Source organism: Aspergillus pseudodeflectus, assembly GCF_044049435.1.
Source record: "Aspergillus pseudodeflectus strain CBS 756.74 chromosome Unknown BJX68scaffold_20, whole genome shotgun sequence".
Lineage (NCBI taxonomy): Eukaryota > Fungi > Ascomycota > Eurotiomycetes > Eurotiales > Aspergillaceae > Aspergillus > Aspergillus pseudodeflectus.
The window spans coordinates 191,245-208,161 of NW_027263796.1; the positions used below are offsets into that span (position 1 = coordinate 191,245).

General features: G+C 52.7%; 6 protein-coding genes across 6 annotated transcripts; 2 read left to right on the top strand and 4 right to left on the bottom strand.

Moving 5' to 3' along the window:
- Positions 1-336: 336 nt before the first annotated feature.
- On the bottom strand, positions 337-3,036 carry BJX68DRAFT_275753 (amidase signature domain-containing protein). The gene is made up of 3 exons (XM_071047910.1): positions 1,011-3,036; positions 878-962; positions 337-828 (listed from the first exon to the last, which is right to left on the bottom strand). Exons 1-3 carry the CDS (start codon positions 2,424-2,426, stop codon positions 707-709), a joined length of 1,623 nt encoding a protein of 540 aa, XP_070899299.1. The 5' UTR covers positions 2,427-3,036; the 3' UTR covers positions 337-706.
- BJX68DRAFT_90952 (sterol desaturase family protein) lies at positions 2,887-4,334 on the bottom strand. Its single transcript, XM_071049994.1, has one exon. It carries the CDS (start codon positions 4,100-4,102, stop codon positions 3,056-3,058), a length of 1,047 nt encoding a protein of 348 aa, XP_070899300.1. The 5' UTR covers positions 4,103-4,334; the 3' UTR covers positions 2,887-3,055.
- A 1,301-nt stretch (positions 4,335-5,635) lies between these two features.
- BJX68DRAFT_90949 (MscL family protein) lies at positions 5,636-6,733 on the bottom strand. Its single transcript, XM_071049993.1, has 4 exons — positions 6,474-6,733; positions 6,190-6,390; positions 5,984-6,128; positions 5,636-5,937 (listed from the first exon to the last, which is right to left on the bottom strand). The coding sequence occupies exons 1-4, from the start codon at positions 6,608-6,610 to the stop codon at positions 5,869-5,871; spliced, it is 552 nt and encodes a 183-aa protein (XP_070899301.1). The 5' UTR covers positions 6,611-6,733; the 3' UTR covers positions 5,636-5,868.
- A 331-nt stretch (positions 6,734-7,064) lies between these two features.
- On the bottom strand, positions 7,065-9,964 carry BJX68DRAFT_275757 (putative glycosyl hydrolase; the record flags this gene model as incomplete). The annotated part of the gene is made up of 2 exons (XM_071047911.1): positions 7,065-8,658; positions 8,721-9,964. Coding segments are annotated over 2 exons (2,657 nt in total), but the record flags the coding sequence as incomplete, so codon positions are not given.
- A 612-nt stretch (positions 9,965-10,576) lies between these two features.
- BJX68DRAFT_255166 (glycosyl hydrolase family 76-domain-containing protein) lies at positions 10,577-13,421 on the top strand (the record flags this gene model as incomplete). Its single annotated transcript, XM_071043000.1, has 5 exons — positions 10,577-10,652; positions 10,699-11,402; positions 11,451-11,989; positions 12,234-12,349; positions 12,400-13,421. 5 exons carry the CDS (start codon positions 10,577-10,579, stop codon positions 13,419-13,421), a joined length of 2,457 nt encoding a protein of 818 aa, XP_070899303.1.
- A 367-nt stretch (positions 13,422-13,788) lies between these two features.
- Positions 13,789-16,885, top strand: BJX68DRAFT_255167 (protein kinase family protein; the record flags this gene model as incomplete). The annotated part of the gene is made up of 5 exons (XM_071043001.1): positions 13,789-15,334; positions 15,459-15,775; positions 15,836-16,032; positions 16,089-16,341; positions 16,409-16,885. The coding sequence occupies 5 exons, from the start codon at positions 13,789-13,791 to the stop codon at positions 16,883-16,885; spliced, it is 2,790 nt and encodes a 929-aa protein (XP_070899304.1).
- Positions 16,886-16,917: the final 32 nt, after the last annotated feature.

Sequence of the window (16,917 nt, forward strand, 5' to 3'; positions counted from 1 at the left end):
ATGGCCCGATTCAAAAAGGGGAGGGCCGCCCTCGCGGAATATCGCATCTGAGGCCAATAGTGCAGCCTTGGCTGGCCAGTTGGGCCCGATCGCGTCGCGTCCGGAGTCAAGGGAAGAAAAGCGGGCACCATTATGGTTGGTGGCTTGGAGCAGGGGCAGGAAGAAGCAATCAATGAAATCCAGTTTCCTTGACGGTCAAGAGCGCTGTTTGCTGGCGCCAGCTCCGCCTTGGCTGTAGATCGCAGACACCGTTCCATCAGCTCATGTGAATTAGCCTGAAGACAACCCGGGCCCCTTTGCGGGGTACACTACGACCCAAGACCTGCCTCCAAAAGATGGGTGTTGTCACTGTTGTTGTTGATTCCCCTAGCACAGAAAAAGCAAAGCCGAAGAAAGCCCGAAAAATCAGCACACTTCTTGGATCATCCAATCATTCCATTCCAGATCCAGTCCCTGTGTTGCGACCAACATGCTCTCCAAAGCCATAGCCGGCAGCCCATCAGCGCCCACTCATCCAGCCAAGTACACATTTATACCATGAACAGAAATGTTTGCCTCCTTTCTGGAACCCGGTCTTCCGCGCGTCTCCTTAAACCCGCCCTTACAGACCGCGCGGTGACGGAGCAGACTCCGTTGTTGAAACGACAAGTGGCTGGCACTGTAGCGATGCTGCAATAACGAGTCGCGGAGCCAGCTGCATGAGATCTTAAATTTCTTCGGCCAGTATCTTGTCAATAACTTTTGCATGCTGCAGCAAAACCTCCTCCTTCAACCGCCTGCCGACGATCTGCACGTGGCAAGGCGCCCCTTCGATCTGATCCGGCTGGTCTTCGACCGTTACCGATCCGATCACAAAATATGCAGGGGATGCACTTACAAGCGGGAGTATACGCGACGTCGCGTGTAAACTTCGCGTCAGCCGCCTTATTGGCATTTCCAACAGGGATAACGCAGGCCGGATACTATGACGCAATTAGGAAGAGGTCATAACAGCCAAGAGCATTACACACATCAACCACGTTCCAGATAACAGTGTACACATTGTCGCCGTATGTGTCATGCAGGGGAGCGCAGCTTTGATAGGCAGGGGCTATAACCACATCCACTCCGCTCTTCATCCACGCTTGTCGCATCTTCGCCGCTACTTGCGCTTTGGTAACGTTGAGGTTGTAAAGATCACGCAGAGTTGGCTCTGGGCCAAGGTTATCCAGATCGTACAGCACGCTGAGCGAAGGAACATATGGCTCGCCACCATTCTTGATATTTTGCAAAGGGGAACGGTCGGGATCCATTTTGAAGAAGCTGAAGGCGAGCTTGCATGTGCTCGCCAAGGATGGAAGGTCGCCGGATGGAAGATCAATAACACGGTGGCCAGCAGCCGCAAGCTTCTGGGCGACGGTAGTGATTGTTCGGTACATGGGTGGCTGTAGAGGGAACTCGGGATCCTCGGGCAGAATCCCAATGGTAAGTTGGGGTTTCAACGGTGGCGGCTCGATGTAAGAAAACCCCAGCGAGTTGTCATCCATATCCTCAGGGCGTGACGATACTATGGTGCGGAAGAACAGGTCTGCATCTCTGAGGGAAGTACAGAGAGGACCAAGTGCAACTCCTATGCCTCCCGCAAGGCCGAGTCGTCCCGGTGGTGTCTGGCCAGCAAATGGAAGTCTTCCAACCGAAGCCTTGAAGCCCGTGATGCCACAACAAAACGAGGGAATTCTAGTTGATCCACCCACATCAGTTCCAACGCCGAGAATCGACCCGCGCATAGCTATCAGAGCACCTTCGCCACCACAGCTACCGCCCGCTGTCAAGCACCGGCTGTATGGGTTGCGAGTGCGGCCGAAAACATTCGTATGGGAGTCGCAAGTCATCATCGTCTGGGGTATATGGGTCTTGACATAGATGATGGCTCCGGCTCGCAACAGCAGGTCTACCATCGGGCTATTCACGGACAGTGGGGGTCGATCTAGAAACGAAACATAGCCCAGCGTGGTATGGACCCCTTTGACATTGAAGGAATCCTTCAAGCTGATCGGGATACCATGCAGAGGGCCAACCGGCTTCCCGGTCGCAGCCAGATGACGATCCAGCTCTTCCGCACGCACAATGGCCTGATCGAAGAATATCTCCGTCAAGCAACAGGTGAGCTGCTGCGCTATTGCGGCCCGCTTGCAAAAGGCCGTCGCAACTTTAGAAGCAGTGAGCCGGCCCGTGGTAAGTCGTTCCAGCAACGCCGTGGCATCATAGTTCTCGGTGATGGTGAGTTCCTCCTCGCTGAGGATACCAGACTCGCGAGGGATACCGAGAATATTGTCCGTCACCTTTGCTTTCTCGATTAAGTGTGAGGGTAGTCCCCATTCAGAGGGGATCTTGTCGGCAAGCGCCTCTCGCTTCTGCCGGGCTTTCTGCTCCCACTCCGCAGGCATTTCGCAAGTTGCTATTGTATTGTGGTCCGAATCAGAGAAAAGAGTCGAGTTCTCGCAAATTCATCCTGAGTAGCAACTCGCACTTATAAGCCGGTCGATTAACACAGCACGCACGCCGGGGAATTCATCGTGGTGACACAGCCGTAGGTTCGGCGCAATTCAATCGTCCATTGTTAGCTGCCTATTGTACCCTGATATCTTGCCGTGTCCAATATCTGGCCGTCATTCATGGTGCAGGTTATGCGGGTGAGACGTTTCGCCAACCGATGATGCATTGTGCTGTCGCATCGGAACCCGAAGTTCAAACAGGTTTACCCCGGGCCAGCTAACAGTTGAAACACGGGGCGGAAAAGGTCTGCGACCGGGAGATCTGAGATCCTCAATCTTGTGTCAAAGAAGCGAACTAGGATTTTGGCCACGGATGATGGAAGCCAGAGAGAGAAATGAGGGGAAGGCCCAACTCGCAACACCTTCCCAAAACGGACACGCCCCAGCCGAGGCTCAATTTACCGCCACGTACCGAAGACTCCTTCCCCAGACACGCTCAACAAGACAAAATGTTCATATTCTCAGCACTTGGGTATATACATAATTCATAGCTGCTATACAGGCTCACCCCACCTGCCTCTCTAAAACCATGGCAAGTCTACCGTATTGACATAGTCGATGTTCTGCTCATCGCACTCGACGCGCTCGCGGCAAGTCCCGAAGATGCGATCCCAGAGACGTGTCTGCTTGCCGTAGTTCCCACTCTTCTTCCAGCCGTATCGATGATGCAGGTCGTGATCTTCAATGATCAACTCAGAGTTCAAGAGACGCAGGAGCCAGCTGAGTGTGTTCGGAGGAATCGCCACAATGCGCAATCCGCTGTGGCCAGCCAGTTCGGCCCAGACCACGTACATGTGGCAGACCCACCACTCGTAGAAACCCATGGGCAGGCCCATGAACTTGAGACTGAAATAGGTCATGAGCGGAATCCCGGCGATATCAAATAGTTCCTGCTCAAGATCGGCGTAAAGCGTGAGGAGAGGGTTGGGATGCTTGGTAAGGTGGTGAGTGCGGTGGTACTTCCAGAGCGGAGTGACTTCGTGCATAATGCGGTGATACCAGTAGAACCAAAAGTCGAGCACGATTCCATACAGCCCCATCTCCAGAACCAGCCAGTACCAGTTGATCGACGAGGGAGGCTGGCTGGTACGATAGGCAAGGAATACAGTAAAGACAGGTCGGAAGGTTGACGTCGACAGCAGAGACTCGGCCACTTTGCGCACGCTCACGTCCGGCACTCCATCACGATCGTGGACATCACCGTCGAGGAATCCTATGCTATGACCGATCCGGCGCAGAACGTGCAGCTCGTGAATGGCGATCAGCTTAAACGCAAGGCTGTAGAAGATCACAGCGCCCAAGCGAGTGAAGTTCCGGCCGGTGTAGGCGTAGTAGACGTGGTGAATCGCAATCGGGATGAAGGCGTGCATCAGCACCCAGCGATGTTGATGCCATTCTGGCATATAGGGCACCTTGTCCGTCTTCGGGTGGACTGGGATGTCCTTGTTAAGCGACGTGGGATGAATGTCGAAGACTTCATAGAGCCAGTGAAAGAAGGTCCACTGGCTTTTGTCCATGGTCCGCCAGGTGGACTTCATCGAGTCCTTGGGGTTGCGTTGAACACTCATGGTGGGATGGTAGTCGTAGGTCAGTGCGTGGTTTGAATTTCTGGCAACTCACTCGAGGGCACTTGAGGATCTTTATATTCGTGTCCCAGACCCCGTATCGATTAGTGAGCCCCAACGTCGGCTTGGAATTTGGGGCATGTGAAATTGGAAGGCGAGTGGTTCGCTGGGTCGCCAAAACGCCACTAATCCCCGCGGGCTCTGCAGATCCTCCAAACAGAGTCCTTTGTGGGCCACGAAAATGGTTAGGGGTGAAAATTAGAGCGAGTCTTGGGCGATAGGCTTCATCTTCCATGAGGTCAGCCCACCTCGCAGAGCTCACTCTTTTCAGTGCTTCGGACGCCGCCACAACTTCAACATCACGTTTCCTCCGGGTTATCTGAGGGTCTTCGATCGATTGTCCTCACCACTCGGGCCTTGCGCCAACCGCGGGCGCTAAACCCCATCATTGCGCGCGAACAATATCTATGTTGTCTTTCCTGTTGCCATCTCGCTGTGCTTGTGAAGTCGTCTTCAAGCATCCAATTGGGCGTTATGCGAGCTGCCTAGTCACCGGCCCTTCGCCAATATCCGCGCATTCGATCTCTCGTCGGCTTGTGATCCTGAGGTCCGGTGGTAGAAGGGAGATCGACAACGCCTCGGCGCGAATCTGTGACAGTGATTTTTCATCAGTTCCGAGTCAAAAGCATGACATGAATGGAGGGGAGTCACAAAGCTGGTGCCTGGATGACAGCGACGAACCGAAGTCTGGAAGGGGCTATCGTTGAGAAAACCCGACGCGTGGCGATCCGCCATCGTGGAGAGAAGCTTCGTGAATTCCTTCCGGTCTCACTAGTGGCGAAAGAGGTGAAGGGGTCTCGACAGCTTGGATGATGTCTCGACAATGAGCATCGCGATGCGTTTGTTGTGTTGCCTCGAATGCGCCTCCACGTGGGATGAGTCAGCACCTTCTAATCAACCTCAACTCTCGATACCTCCTTGTCCCAACAACAGGTCAAAATGCGGCAGCCTTCATTCATGGATTGACTCCCAGCGGTCTGCAGACATCCGAGTGATCCCACCTCTGTTGTGCGGCTGCGTCCATCCAAATCCGCTTCAGCGTTCATACGCGATCACGGGTGTCTAGGGGGCATCGGTGCACGTTTTCAATGCTCTACGCAGTCCACCCAGGCTCTACATTGAGGGTATGAGGCCAGAAGCCGGTTCCCTTCGTGTCCCACCTCCATAGGACCTATTTCTGCTGGTGTATCCGGATATCTGCAACTCGAGCGCGCAAACTCACACCCGTCACCAGGCACCCACATTCACTTTTTTGCATCAGAAGACTCATCCGCCAGCTTCAAATGGCTTACGCGAACTTCGATTCCCTGATTCACATGTTGGCGAGTATGCTGGCATCCCTCGGGTCCATATCGAACTCGTTCGGAATCAACCTTGACTCGCACTGCTTACTGTTTTGGGACTAGTTTGTTTCTATACTGAGCTTTGAATCACATTCAACGAGATGTTGACTTCACTCTGCCATCATATGGTGCCCGCGCCTTCTGGAACAACTCTGTTTCACATGCTCACTGACAGTCACCCCGGAATCAAGCTTGACACCGCCACATCATCTATAGGATTCGTTCATGACTCGCTATCAGATCGATTAGATCGAGCGATCATGACGCCACCCATACTCCAATTGAGGCCCTTCACCTATCTTTCCAGCTCTTTGTTCATGTGCACTGCTTGTGTGCTCTCTTTCCTTGCCACCCCGGAAGTCGTCTTCAACATCCCGCTCCCTGCAACTCTTCCCTTCCATCCTGCCAACTCGAACAGTTGCAGCACCGTATCGCCTATCACCCATCAGAGACGCTCATTCACCGCATCGGATGAACTCACCTTGTCGCTAATCCACTTCAGGCAGTACTTGCACTTGACCTGCCGCTTGATGATCTTGTCATGCGAGACGCGCATATACACCTGTGCAACGGTATATAAGGTCAAGCTAATACCCAGAAAGTTAAGGACGGTTTCTAGAAACACGCTGTGATTTGGTCAGCGCCAGCACGATTGCTTGTCCATATTAACAATACGAAAGCGCATACCCGTACGCCAGCACAAGCGCCCCGTCCTCCCTCGCTTGGCCAAGCGTGTTATACCCCACCTCCTCGTCATAATGCGGTCCCTTGGAGAGTACCGCAAACTTCTCGTCCATATTGCGGTTCAGGAATGGTAAGAGCGACACGATTGGAAGAATCATATCCGACACGAAAGAGTTAACGACCCCAGTAAACGATTGCGCGATACTGTAGTTCACATGTCAGCCCGTCTGAGGTCACTGTAAAAAAAAAAAAAAGGCGGCAGGTATATCGTAGATTTTGAGCCCTACATCAATCCCAACGCAACCTCTAAGACATTATCCCTCGCTGCAAAATCAATGAACCCCTCCCACGCCTGTGAAAGCTGTTGCTTGGCGTCGTGCCCGACGCGCAACAGGGCTTCAGTGCTTTCATCGAGGCCGCGCATTCTCTTCTGTCAGTGATCGCAGAGCCACAAAATCTCTTTTCTAGCGCCGTAATCCAAGTAACAAGAGAAGAAGCGTCGCGAGGCGGGGCCAAAGGAGGTCAAGATTGAGCCTAATCTGTGCCGCGGCGATGACGTCGCGGGTACTCGTTTAGCAACTTTAGTTCCGCACGATTGTCGGCTACAGACGGTCAACTGATCAAGTTGCACGCACTAAAAGGGTGATCTTCTCTGCGTTTGATAAGAAGAGCATGTTCTTGCGCGCGATCTCTCTGATGTCTCCGATCAATAGCGATTTTCGGTGCACTGGGAGTGATTATTCTCTCAGAGATCTTGTAGTTTCGCGATCAGAGCGAAATATATCTTGCGGCTCGTATAGGCCGGAAGGCACAACCATGGCTTTGCGCACTGGTATCCTGACATGAACCCGTTGAATTCGATGTATTTAAATATGCTACATCCTAAGCTCCGTAATGCGCCGCTGAAATGACCATCCTCCTACTTACGCCGGCACCGAAATGCATTTTCTCTCCCAATCCCGTAGATAACCCAGAACAATCAGACAGATCGAATCTGACAAACGCACAGTAAAAACATGAAGTATCGCCCAACATATCATCGCAGATGCTCGTTGTTGCTCACTTAGACTTCACGTCCTGCTCTTTTCCACTCCCAACCCTTATCGTAACCACCCACTTACTTCCCTCGCGAACCCTCACGATCAAGCGCAATCTCTCCCTCGGAAACAAAGTAACATAATTATCCGACCAGAACACAGGCGCATTTTCCTCCCTCGTCTTCGAATCAAGGATAGCCAAGCGGATAAAGAACGCCGGGACATCGTTCTGGTTCTCCAGGGTGACCTCGACGGAGCTAAGACCAGAAACACGCGACGTGTCATCGACGAGAGCTGTGGCAGTCGCCACGACCGTAGCTGGTTTCAAAGAGCTGAGAGCGGTGAAATCGGCGAAGGTGGTTACGGGTGTCGTGTACCATTCTGAATTATCCCAGTCGAGAACGTCGTTTTGTGCCGTGAGCCAGTAGACGTTGCGGCTGAGGGGTTCGGTGGAGGTGTCTGATAAGGTTAGTCGCAGGAAGCCGATTGTGTCTTTGAGAATAGTCGAAACTTCTGGGATTTGGACGATCTCCTTCGATGAGAGGGGAGCAGTCTCGGTATTCGCTTCGCGGTGCAGAAGTTGAGTGCCGTTGCTGGAGATCAGGTCGACGGTGATGTGTCGAGCACCGCTCGACTTCAGAGAATGATTGATTATGTAGACGCTTCGCGATTCATAATCATAGGCGACGTGCTCCTCCCTCGCGCCAGCCTTGGCCCCGAAGAATGCGCCGGCGGGTTGGAGATAGTAGTCGAAGAGCTGCCAGTGAAGACTCGGCCAGGCGCTGTTGAGCATCCAGTATACAACTCCCGTCGCCGGACGAGAGGCATTCTGGCGGGCGGAAAATGCCTCGAACTCGGCGCGTGTCGCTTCGTAGTCCATCACTTGTGCCTTGAAGACGTACTCCTCCAAACTCTTGGCCTGGCCATATCGCTTCGAGAGAGCATTGTTATAGATCTTGCGTGTATAAAATATCCCATTCTCTGGCGCGAGGTGATACTGCCCAGCATTTGGACTAGACCAGAGCGCCTTAAGGTCCGAATCAGACAAGAATTTCCTAAGACTAGAGAGCTCAGGCGTCCCCACGCCAGCGCCCTGCTCCGAGCCAAACCCAAATGCCGCGCCGAGCGAGTTACCGTACCAGTAATTCGGGGGAACCCAGTCATATGGTCCGTCCATCTTCATACCGGATGGTGGGAGCTGGCTCGGGTGGCCGCGCATGCTTGCCGACGCAATGACAGGGTTCGGCCAGTCCATTGAGCGGAGGGCGGAGAGGTAGAGGTCTGTTGCGCGTTCGTCGGGCCAGTAGTCGGAGCCGATAAGGAAGGCGAGGAGGGATGGGTGTGGCTGCATCATTTCCGCTTCGTGGAGCATGGAGGCGTGGGCGATGGCGTAGTCTTGGTTTTGCCATTGGGTACCGGGGGAGTCGTCGTTGTACTAGACGTAAGAAGGTTAGAGAGACGCGAATAGACAGATGAAGGGAGTGAGTGAAGGCTAACCTTCCAAGCTTCCCACTTATCGCAGCATTCCCAGCCTGCTATCACCATCAGACCCATGTGGTCGGCAAGATCATATAGCTCCGGATGTTCCTGCTTCCCTTCTAGCCGAACGGTATTCAGTCCCATGTCGAGCACATACTGGAAAATGTTCTCCAGACGCTTGATATCGAAGCGCAAGAAAATGTCAGGGGCGTAGCCAGCTCCGCGGACCTGGAAAGGCTGACCATTGATGGTGAACGCGACATCATTGTGTGCGTTCAGAGACGAAACGACGTGACGGATGCCGAAATTAGTCAAAGGAGCGACATCAGATATGGCCCCGGATGGGATTGAGGCGTTCAGACTGACATTATACAGCGGCTGAGCGCCCCAGGTTGCAGGCCACCAGATTTGCGGATTGTCAATCGTCGCATTTAGACTTACAGTCGAGTTGGTGCGCCCAGGTAGGTGAACGAACTGTGAGAAATCAATGGCCTTCGCTGAATCTGGCGAATGAATCGAGCCGCGTATGGTAACGTCCACAGCAGAGTCACCATAATTCTGGACGTCAGTCGTGACCGTCACAACAACCGAAGACGTAGACTGGTCGGAGGTAAAGTTTGTCGTGACGCGCGGCGACGATATCGACACAGGCCCCGTAAGCTTTAGCTCAACGTTGCGCCAAACTCCAGTACCTGAGTCAGGAGGATGTGGATTCCAGTCAACCCATCCTAGTGCAAAGTCATCACGATAACTGGTCGGATATGCCTTGATGAGAAGCGCGTTTTGTCCTACGAGCACATGCGGTGTAAGGTCGTACGAGCGTCCAGCATAAGATCCCTTCTGGATCTCGTTGGAAGCGATCTGTGCGCCGTTGAAGAAGATGTCGGCTTTTGAGCTTATTCCGTGTGTTTTGAGCAATAGGTGCTGATCAGCAGCGAACGGAGACAGTGAGAATTCTTCGCGGTAGAGCCATGGAACGCTGAAATCGGATTTGGACAGGCCTGCGAGATGGTCGCTGTAAAAGAGATCGGTTTCGTTGTAGACATTGCTCTCGAGCAACCCGCCGAGGACTGTCGCGGGGCCACTAATTCGGTTCCAAGTGGAGACGTTCGCGTGTGGAAGAGACCAGGGAGTGAGGTCGCCGGTGACGGCGTGTGTGGACTGGAGGTGCCATCCGGCAATGGAAACCTGATCCCCGGGAGACTGGAGGGCCATAGCCATGGCCGAGAGGAGAATGAGGGCCAAGTGCGGATATGGCATCGTGGCTGGGGAAGGTGGACAAAGGCGGAGGAGAGATGGAGTAACACGAGGGGAAGTTTGCTTGTGAGCAGCAGCTGGAGATGTGTTACACACGCTACCCCCGTCGCGGTAGGGATCTGCTCTACAATAGAGGTAGCTAGATGCTCCGTGGCTAAGCAGCTGCCTTGTCCGCTTCTGCTGTCATGTTTGTCGATCTCATCTATCCCTTTGACAACAAGGTCAATTGCAGGCATGGATTCCGCTCGAAGAAGGGATGAAGCGCTGAGACAAATGAAGAAAGACTGGAATGTGGAAGATTTTTCCGGTCCCTGGCGGATAGGACACCAGTCCCGAAAATCTTATCGAGGAGAAAGGAAAAATTATTGGGCAATGGGGAAAATAGACTTGGTTAGGCCAGGCTCTCAGCCGAGTCGCCAGATGTTATGATTGAAGCAGCTTTGGCGTAAGGTTGGGTGGTCTGGCCAAGGGTGCTCCGATACAACATTCCTTCCTCTGGAATGTGCGCATCTGACATCAACATTGGCATCAATCATATAACAGATCTAGTACCCCTTGATTGACCCTTTTCTTTTCAGTCACTGGTTGCGGATGGGCCTTCCAGAGATTCGACGACGATGAGAACATTATGGCAACTATTACTAATTACCCTGGTACACGTCCAGGCAATCGAATTGCAGCTGGATGATCCTGGTGAGGAATTCGATGCCCATCACCCAGCAGCCACTAACAGGTGCAGCCTCCGTCAAGAAAGCATGTCACGACATCGCCAAAGTAATGCTCGAGCACTACACCGGCAACCAGCCTGGTGACGTCCCCGGTAACCTTCCCGATCCGTATTACTGGTGGGAAGCAGGGGCGATGTTCAGCGCGTTGGTCGACTACTGGTTCTATACGGGAGATGATCAATGGAACGACCTTGTCACGCAAGGCCTCGTATGGCAAGCCGGGGAGTCGGGAACATTCATGCCGAACAACCAGACACGAACAGAAGGTAACGATGACCAGGGGTTCTGGGCCTTTGCGGCCATGTCCGCAGCCGAGCGAAACTTCCCCAGCCCACCGAGTAAAGGTGCAGATTGGCTTGAGATGGCACAAGCGACCTTCAACACACAGGCTTGGCGATGGGATACATCGAGTTGCAACGGAGGACTGCGATGGCAGATATTTACGTGGAACGGCGGATACAATTATAAAAACACAATCTCGAACGGGTGTTTCTTCAACCTGGCGGCTAGACTGGCGCGATACACCGGGAACCAGACGTATGCAGACTGGGCGATCAAGGTGTGGGACTGGACACGCGAGGTTGGCTTCATGACCGATGACTATGCCTTCTATGACGGTGCGGACGACACAAAGAACTGTGTAGAGCTAGACCATATCCAGTGGACATACAACCCAGGGGTGTATTTGTTAGGTGCTGCGGCGATGTATAACTTTGTCTGTTCTCCCCGAATACTTGTGGGCTGCATGAGCTGACAGTAATAGACGAACGGCGACCCAGTCTGGAAGGAACGCACAGAGGGCATAATAGCTGGCGCGAACGTTTTCTTCGCGGAAGAGCCAAAAGATGTCATGTACGAGCGAGCCTGCGAACCTGTTGATACCTGCGAGGTCGACCAACGCTCCTTTAAAGGATATCTTGCGCGCTGGATGGCCGCCTCCACCCAGTTTGCACCCTTTTCCTATGATCTAGTGATGCCAAAGTTGCGCGCCTCAGCAAATGCCGCAGCAAAGGCGTGCACAGGTGGTCCTAGAGATGGCATTTGCGGGTTGAAGTGGACTGAGCAGAGGTATTCCGGGGAGCTGAATGATGTAGGCCAACAGATGGCCGCGCTGGAAGTGATCCAGTCAACACTAATCGAGAAGGTTGATCCACCCGTCTCGCAGGAGCATGGGGGTACAAGTAAAGGCAATCCAGCAGCCGGGTCGGAGAATCCCCCACCTCCACCGGCCCATATCTTCACCCGTTCGATCACGACAGGTGACCGGGTGGGCGCCGCAATTCTCACCATTTTCTTCTCACTGTTGATAGTTGCCACATTGGGTTGGGCGCTTTTGGACTCTCATTCATGATGTAAGTAATAAAAATAGTCAATGCGTCATTCTTCCAATCAGATACCTTACCTGATCGTAGCATTGAGGGGGAGAATGAGGGGAACCTCGGGTGTTGCGACAAGCCGAGTACTATAAAGAAATCGCCACATATCCGTGGAAAGGGATGACTTCGCATGAAAGGTATATCTCACAGGGCGACATAAACATTCTCAGGATGGGCTCGGTCACTCCTTCGTACAATATCCCCACTCACTGTAAAGCTGGCGTGATCGAGAATGCGGGACCCGACTTTAGGGTCAGGGTGGAGACGGTTCCAGTACCTCAGCCTGGTAGGAGACTTGGACTACCAGGCATCGTTAGTGAGCTAACCGGTCGCCAGGTCCGAATGACATTCTCATCAAGCTCAACGTCACCGGGCTTTGCCAGTCCGATGTCCACTATATGCTTGATGACCTTGGCATTTCCATGTCGACCTTCGGAGTGCGATCGCCGGGGCACGAGGGTGCCGGCGTCGTAGTTAAAATCGGAGAGAATGTCAAAAATTGGAAGCTGGGCGACCGTGCAGGTATCAAGCCGATGATGGATACTTGCGGAACATGCGCGCATTGCTTGAGCGACAAGGAGACTTATTGTAGCAGTGCAATTCACACTGGTCTGATGGTGCCAGGTAATATATCCCTGGCTTTTGTGAGCGACAATCTGCTAACAAGAAGCAGGAACCTACCAGCAATACATTGTGTCTCCCGCCGGTATGCATCACCCATCCCAGACGGGATTCCGGATGAGATCGCCGCTCCTGTGATGTGCAGTGCCTCCACTATATATCGATCTCTTACCGAGTCTCGTCTCCAGCCAGGTGACTGGGCAGTGTTTCCCGGTGGAGGCGGTGGTGTAGGTATTCAAGGAGTCCAGCTCGCCTACGCCATGGGTATGCGGCCTATTGTCGTAGACACTGGCGACGATAAACGCGCCTTGGCGCTGAAGATGGGCGCTGAGGCGTTTGTTGATTTCAAGAAAGAGGCCGATACTGCTGCGGCAGTCATCAAGATAGCAGACGGAATTGGTGGTCACGGAGTCTTTGTCACAGCGCAGGCGGCGTATCCCACTGCTCTAGCCTACCTTGGGCAACGGGTTGGAGGCGCGGTGATGTGCATTGGAATCGCGCCTGCGGGGACAATGACGATCCCAGTCGATCCCAACCTTCTGCTCTTCAGAAACACGCGCATTCAGGGTACTCTGGTAGGAAGCCGACATGATACGGCACGGGCGCTGGATTTCGCACGGAGGGGCAAGCTTCAGCAGATTTGCGAGGTGTATCCGATCGATCGGCTGCCGGAGGCTGTGGACAAGTTGAGGAGGGGACAAGTGGCTGGTCGCATAGTCGTCTCTTTCAATCAGTGAATGTAATGTATCTGAGCTTTTCCATCGCAAAAATTCATGTCTGAGTGACACGGGATCGCTGTTTGTTTGGGGAAGGAAAGAGCAACTGGTCGCATCTGCCTGCAGCTGCGAGGAAATTGTCAGGCAGTCAGGCAGCAAGGCGACAAGGCCTGTAAGGCTCCCCAAAATCGGGCGCGAGTTTCCTTTTAAGAAAAAGCAAACCGTGGCCCAACCACGCGCAATGACAAGGCTCTGCAAATGTATGCAGTCTCATTGACAGCAGGACACGCTAGTCAGTCAACATGTGACTTGTGAATTTCCGGCCTCAGCCGTCGAGGTCTCTTCGGTCGCAATGTCTCAGCGATAGCGATCCAGCATCTGCGCAAAGATGGGGTTAGACGCGTACGAGAAGCTCCATCAGGACATCTACAGAGAAGTATACTCAAAGCTCGAGAGGAAAGAGAGTGAGGCTCTTCGCTTTGCACCTGTTGGCACGGCCGAGCAAGTCCTCAACACTGAGAGTCTCAGACGCTTTTACGACAGTCTTCTTGAGCCTGGGCATTTTACATTGGACATCTCCAAGGAGGACTTCGTCGCGCGCATTAAGGAACGCGAACTTCCGAGATTCTTCGCGGTTGTCATCATTTCAGGGTGCTCTATTACGGCAGCCAGAACTGCCGTGTTGAAACTCGTCGCCAGCGAGACCACAAAGGCAGCGGGCTCCAGAGATCTGAGCATTTGCACTCTGCCTGTCTCACCGCACAACCTCGACACATTGTTCAATCAAGACCCAATTGCTGCAGACAAATTCTCTGGCAAACAGGCCTACTTCTGTCCGGTGATCTTCCGCAACAAACACGAGCAAGTCGAAGACATTGAACACCGACGTCTCCCATACCTTGAAGAGCACAGTATCGGGAAAGGGAGTTTTGGTCGTGTATTCAAAGTTAAAATTGCGAAGGGTCACTTTCCTGGCCTAGGAGAGCAAACCGGGGATGGAGAGCCTCTAGAGGTCGCTCGCAAAGACTACGAACTTAGCAGCGATGCCTCAATTGAACGAGAGATCATGGAAAAAATCCTCTCCCGCTCCTCCGGTTCAGGCTTCTGTCCAAACATCCTGAAAACCCTGGGAAGCCTCGAGTTTGGTCGAAACGTTTACAGTCTTTTCATGCCCCTGGCACTTTGTGACCTCTGGGAGTACATGACGGAAAACCACGAAGCGCGACCCAACAGCATCGAGGAGCGGAAAGACTTAATCCGCTGTGCTATGGGCCTCGCAGAAGGGCTGCGCTTTCTGCACGAGGGGATGGGAGATGATTTGGCCTGTTACCACATGGATCTGAAACCTGCTAACATCTTGATTTTCAGAGAGCGGCCAACAGATCGAGAACCATTCTGCAATATCTGGAAGCTTAGTGACTTTGGGATGTCGCGGATCAAGATCAGAACGCGAGAGAAAGACGTGAATAGATGGTTTGTTCGACGCTCCCAGCCGGATCGTGGCTCCGCGTCAGGTACTCGCAATGCGCGCGGAGAAGGAACGTATCTAGCGCCCGAGTCAGTGGCGAGGGGGCGTAATATGAAGGCTGAGAGTGACGTTTGGTCGCTAGGCTGTGTTTTGAGTGTTTTACTGTGTTACATGGGATCAGGAGGTAAGGGGGTCGGCCAATACGCGGCAGAGAGAAGGAATCATGCCGACGCCGTCCAGTACGATACATTCTTTCTTCCAAGTCGAGGGGCTCTGCCTGCGAGAATCAACCCAGTCGTCACCAGAACACATACGCAACTCATCCAAGCAGCGAACAACTGGAATCATCTGGAGGGAGAAATTTTCTTTCGCGTGCTAAGATGCGTCGAGAACAACACCTTTAAGGTGGACCAAAGCAAGCGATGTTCTGCGAATGACGTGAAAGAAGTTCTGTCCGCCGCGTTCGGTGACTACTGCAAGCTGGAAGAGTCTGTTCAGGGTGTACCACCAGGTCGTCCTCTAGAGAAGGACGGCGAAGACCGAAGGCGCAGGCGCATTTTCAGGTAACAAGCCGCCGTGGCATAGCATAGTTGACCTCGTCCGAAATGGCTCCCCTAACTTGCTAACTGTTACAAGAACCGATCCCTGTGATACAGACGTCGACTTTTGGTGCCTCTCTGACGTTGAGGCCGCGAAGGGCTGCCAAATATCCCCGGACTCTTCGCTCGTAGCCTACTGGACGGATCGCGAGATTTCTCTGTACTCGGTAGATTCTCTTTCTTTCGCAGTTGGAAACGTTAGACAATCACAACAAAAATACACACTGGAAAGCCAAAGCTTCTACTGGAGAAGCATTCGCCTTACAGAAAAATATCTGGTGGCTTCTACTACTGAACCTACGTTTCATGTAAGTCGTTTATCAGTGTGAGAATGAGTGAAAAGTGTCTAATCTGGGTTATGGATGAAGTGCTACATTTTCGACCTTGGAGAGCGCAACCTCACCAACCCATACGAGGTTGAGCAACCATGGCCAGCAATTAGCAAGCTCGCAATCTCACCAGATAGCGGTACCTTTCTTTGCATACTCAAGGCTAGTGACACTGCGGGGAAGCCAAGTTCACTATTTGCTGTCCCAATCCTGAGATTAATACGCATTGCAAAACAGTCAGTCCTAGTTCGTTGGGAGTTGAAAATAATCATCAACTAATTTTTCGCGATAGGCTAAGGTCCGCCGATGGAGACCTCTCCCAGCAGTCCTCCGCAAGTCATTTGCATAACCCTGCCTCAACCGGGTGGGATTACCCTTTGAGCTGGGCAGCCGAGGACATTACCAGACTTTGCTTCCATAATGAACGTCATATCTACTTCGTCGTTTTGCCCCCGCTGATGCCAATGGGTGGAGAGAACCAGGTTCAGGTCGTTCATGTTGATCTGCGTGAAAAAGATGTGCATATTCTGAAAGTTGAGTCCCAGGTGAGCTTTTGCGATACTCTTCCCTGCCTGAAGTACGGAATCCCGTTGGCTAACACGAAATTAACAGGGTCTTGACAGTACCGCCCGTCTCCTCACGACGTTCTCCCCGTTCAGTCATGCAAGTACTACTTGTGCTGTCGTAATTCATGAACGACAATTGTATATACACGACATGAGAGGAGAAGGCCATACTACCACCATCAGAAAAGATATCAAAGGCTACCGCCTAAGGAAGGTGATAGTGTCCGCCAATGATGCAAAGCTGTTCTTGTTGGCACGCAAAACGGCAAATCATCGAATGGTCCTACTAGAGATGAAAATACCTCACCTCCGCCCTCGCGAACTTGGATTCCTTCCACATCTCTCAGAAGACGATCACCTTACTCTAATGCTCTACGAAGCCAATGGGGAAGAATGTGTTATAATCGCCGCACTGGCCGGTAAAGGGCAGCCAGGGATCTATAAATTTGGGGTGAACAGCAGGAGAATGAGAATGTTATTGGAGAATGTTATTGGAGTAGGAATCGAGAACCACGACAGCTAGGCATGATTGCTTTGTCCACGAATGCGACAGCT